Source organism: Penaeus monodon, chromosome 19, assembly GCF_015228065.2.
Source record: "Penaeus monodon isolate SGIC_2016 chromosome 19, NSTDA_Pmon_1, whole genome shotgun sequence".
Lineage (NCBI taxonomy): Eukaryota > Metazoa > Arthropoda > Malacostraca > Decapoda > Penaeidae > Penaeus > Penaeus monodon.
Genome location: NC_051404.1, coordinates 44,620,146 through 44,622,854, shown reverse-complemented (window position 1 = coordinate 44,622,854; position 2,709 = coordinate 44,620,146). Strand labels below are relative to the sequence as shown.

General features: G+C 53.0%; 1 protein-coding gene across 2 annotated transcripts in view; it reads left to right on the top strand.

Moving 5' to 3' along the window:
- Positions 1 to 2,709, top strand: part of LOC119585256 (transient receptor potential channel pyrexia-like) — a 26,510-nt gene that overhangs the window by 21,588 nt on the left and 2,213 nt on the right. For both annotated transcript variants that reach the window (XM_037933923.1, XM_037933924.1), the window contains exon 2: positions 49 to 2,421. In XM_037933923.1, the coding sequence (XP_037789851.1) occupies positions 466 to 2,421 (1,956 nt within the window). In that variant the 5' untranslated portion in view covers positions 49 to 465. The remainder of the gene's footprint in view (positions 1 to 48; positions 2,422 to 2,709) is intronic.

The window sequence follows — 2,709 nt, the reverse complement described above, 5'->3', positions numbered from 1 at the left end:
CAAAATCGGATTATGTAATCGTGTCATTGCTTTGTTTTTGTATTTCAGGCTGACCCTGAAAGCTGCATTTCGGATCGAATTCGGCCTGAAGGCGTATCAGAAGGAGCGGCCAAGGAAGCGCGAGCTGTGACGCCTCAGAGCCCGTGAGAGGTCATGGACCTTGCCATGTGAGCGCCGCGTGACGTGGAAGGGGGCGTGTCCATACTCTTGACCTCGCAACTCGCGCTAATGGCCACTAACCGCTGGTGTCTCAACTGCTTGAAGACTTGTGCTGTCCGCAAACATACAGTGAACGACGGAATGTTGACTCGGTAAAGAAGAAAGATCTCGGACAAGATAAGCTCCTGTGATAGGAAGTCCGCGCTCCTGTTTACACTAGCAGTTAGGACCGGCATTTAACGCGATTGCTGCAGATGGTCCCGTCTGTTCGAGGCTCGATTGCATAAGGAGAACCCAGTGAGGACCATGGCGGGTTTTAGGATGCTTTTGAGATCCAGCTCGGTCGAGGACGCTGGTCAGGATACCCCGATCCTCAGGGGCCCGCAGCCAGATTCACGCTTCTTAACGCTGCTGGAAGCGCTGAAGAAAAGAGATTTAGCGAATGTCAAGACCCTTCTTGCGCGCGGGCTCTCCCCCAACCACAGAGAACCCGCACGAGGCAACCGCACGCCGCTCATCTACGCCGTCAAGCATGACTTCACTGAAGCCGTCCTGGAGCTCGTGGCCGCGGGCGCGAATGTGAACCTCGCAGACGCTGCGGGCATCACGCCGCTACACATGGCCGCGGGTGGAGGCCACATATCCACTCTCAGGATATTGATATCACGAGGAGCCCCTCCAGACCCACTTGACAACCATGCTCGCACGCCCCTCCACTACGCGGCCCGTGCGGCCAATCCTGGTCCAGGAGGAAGCAACTTTGTGAGTGTAGTTGAAATGCTGCTAAGTGCAGGGGCGCTGCTCGGGCGTCGGGATGCAGACGGCCGCCTCGCCTTGCACAATGCTGCGACTGCTGGAAGTTCCAAGCTTATCAAAATCTTGGTGCGCGGGCGAGGGAGCTCCACCATCAACTTCAAGGACAAGGAGGGACGGACTCCTTTGCACTGTGCGGTGCTGGGGGCGCGCTCGCTGGAGGCGGTGACCACACTCCTGGACCTTGGGGCGCCCATCAACTCACAGGACCGACACGGCGACACAGCCTTGCACATGACGGCTGGGCGGCCCTACAACCACGTGGACGACGAGTTCGACGGGATGTGCTTGGAGCAGCTCCTGTCCCACGGGGCCTCGGTGGCGGCAAAGAACAACGAAGGACTGAACGCTCTTTCTCTTGCCCTACGGCGGACCATGTGGTGGGGACGACCCACCGCCAGAGACTACGTGTTACATGCCGTGCAGCAACTTGTGGCCAAGGGAGCCTGCATTCAAGACGGCTTTGCAATGTGGCGCATGGTAGAGAGTTTTCCGTCGCTTGTACCTATAGCCCTCAACAGGTCCTTTCGAGCGAACACCTCCGCTCGAGATTCACCCCTCCTACAGCTAGACCTCGATTTCGGCCCGTTGACGGTCGATAGCCAGCAGCTGTGCGAGATCCAGCGGCAGAGGCCACACAACCCACAAGCAGAACTGCCCCTCCCGCCGCCCCTTCTTCGAGACTCCGAAGTGTCAATGCTCAACTACATGATGTGGGCAGGACGAAAGAGCCTTCTGAAGCACCCACTCTGCCATGCCTTCCTTCACCTCAAGTGGTTTAAAGTGCGTAAATACTTCCTGGCCAATGTGTACTTCTACTTTTTCTTTGTCCTCAGTCTTAGTGCTTTTCTCCTTTCCTCCCACAACTGCCCAAATGATCCGGAGACTGCTAGGAACGTGACTTCATTAAACGACTCTCTGTCTAACTCGAGTTCCGACGCTGGTCGCAACTACAGTTTCAGTTTCAATTACCTAAAAGAAGATGGGCCATTGAGATGTGGTTGGTCAGGTGAGCACGTGGTGGGACTCACGTGGTGGTGTCTAGTAATATTTAGTGCCTTATTGGACCTGCGCGAGATCGTCCAGATTTTCCAAAATCCATTCATATACATTCGCAATCTCGGCAATGTGATTGACGCCACGCTAGTTGTGTGTGTGCCACAGATCCTGGTTAGTAGTCTGGAAAACAAAGAATGCTGTCTAGCAGAATGGCAGCAGAGTGTCGGCGCCATATCCATTATCCTGGCCTGGGTCCGACTGATGCTGTTTACTGGACAGTTCCCCAGTTGCGGCGTCTATATCGTCATGTTTTCCACCGTGGCCAAGAATGTGCTCAGGTTTCTCCTCATGTACGTGCCAGTCCTTGTAGCCTTTGCTTTAGGATTCCATGTGCTACTTCGCTCGAACACCACCTTCCACGACTTAGGCAAATCCCTTGTTACTGCGCTGGTAAGTTTTGAGCTTTCTCTCCTGCCATACGTACGACCATTATAAATCGCGCCAGTTTTAATGTTCAGATTATACTTTGTTCTCAGTTTACTCTGGACTGTAAAGAATTCTTTCGTTTGAAACTCTCAATAACGGTATATTTTTTATCTTTCCATTCAGTGCTGTGCATATCTCCATAAAATAAAGAATTTCATTTTTATTGTGGATATTTTTCCGACATTTTGCAAGAGCCCAGAAATCCTAATAATCATCTCAAAAACTCATCTGCTCTATTCAATATCCACGGTA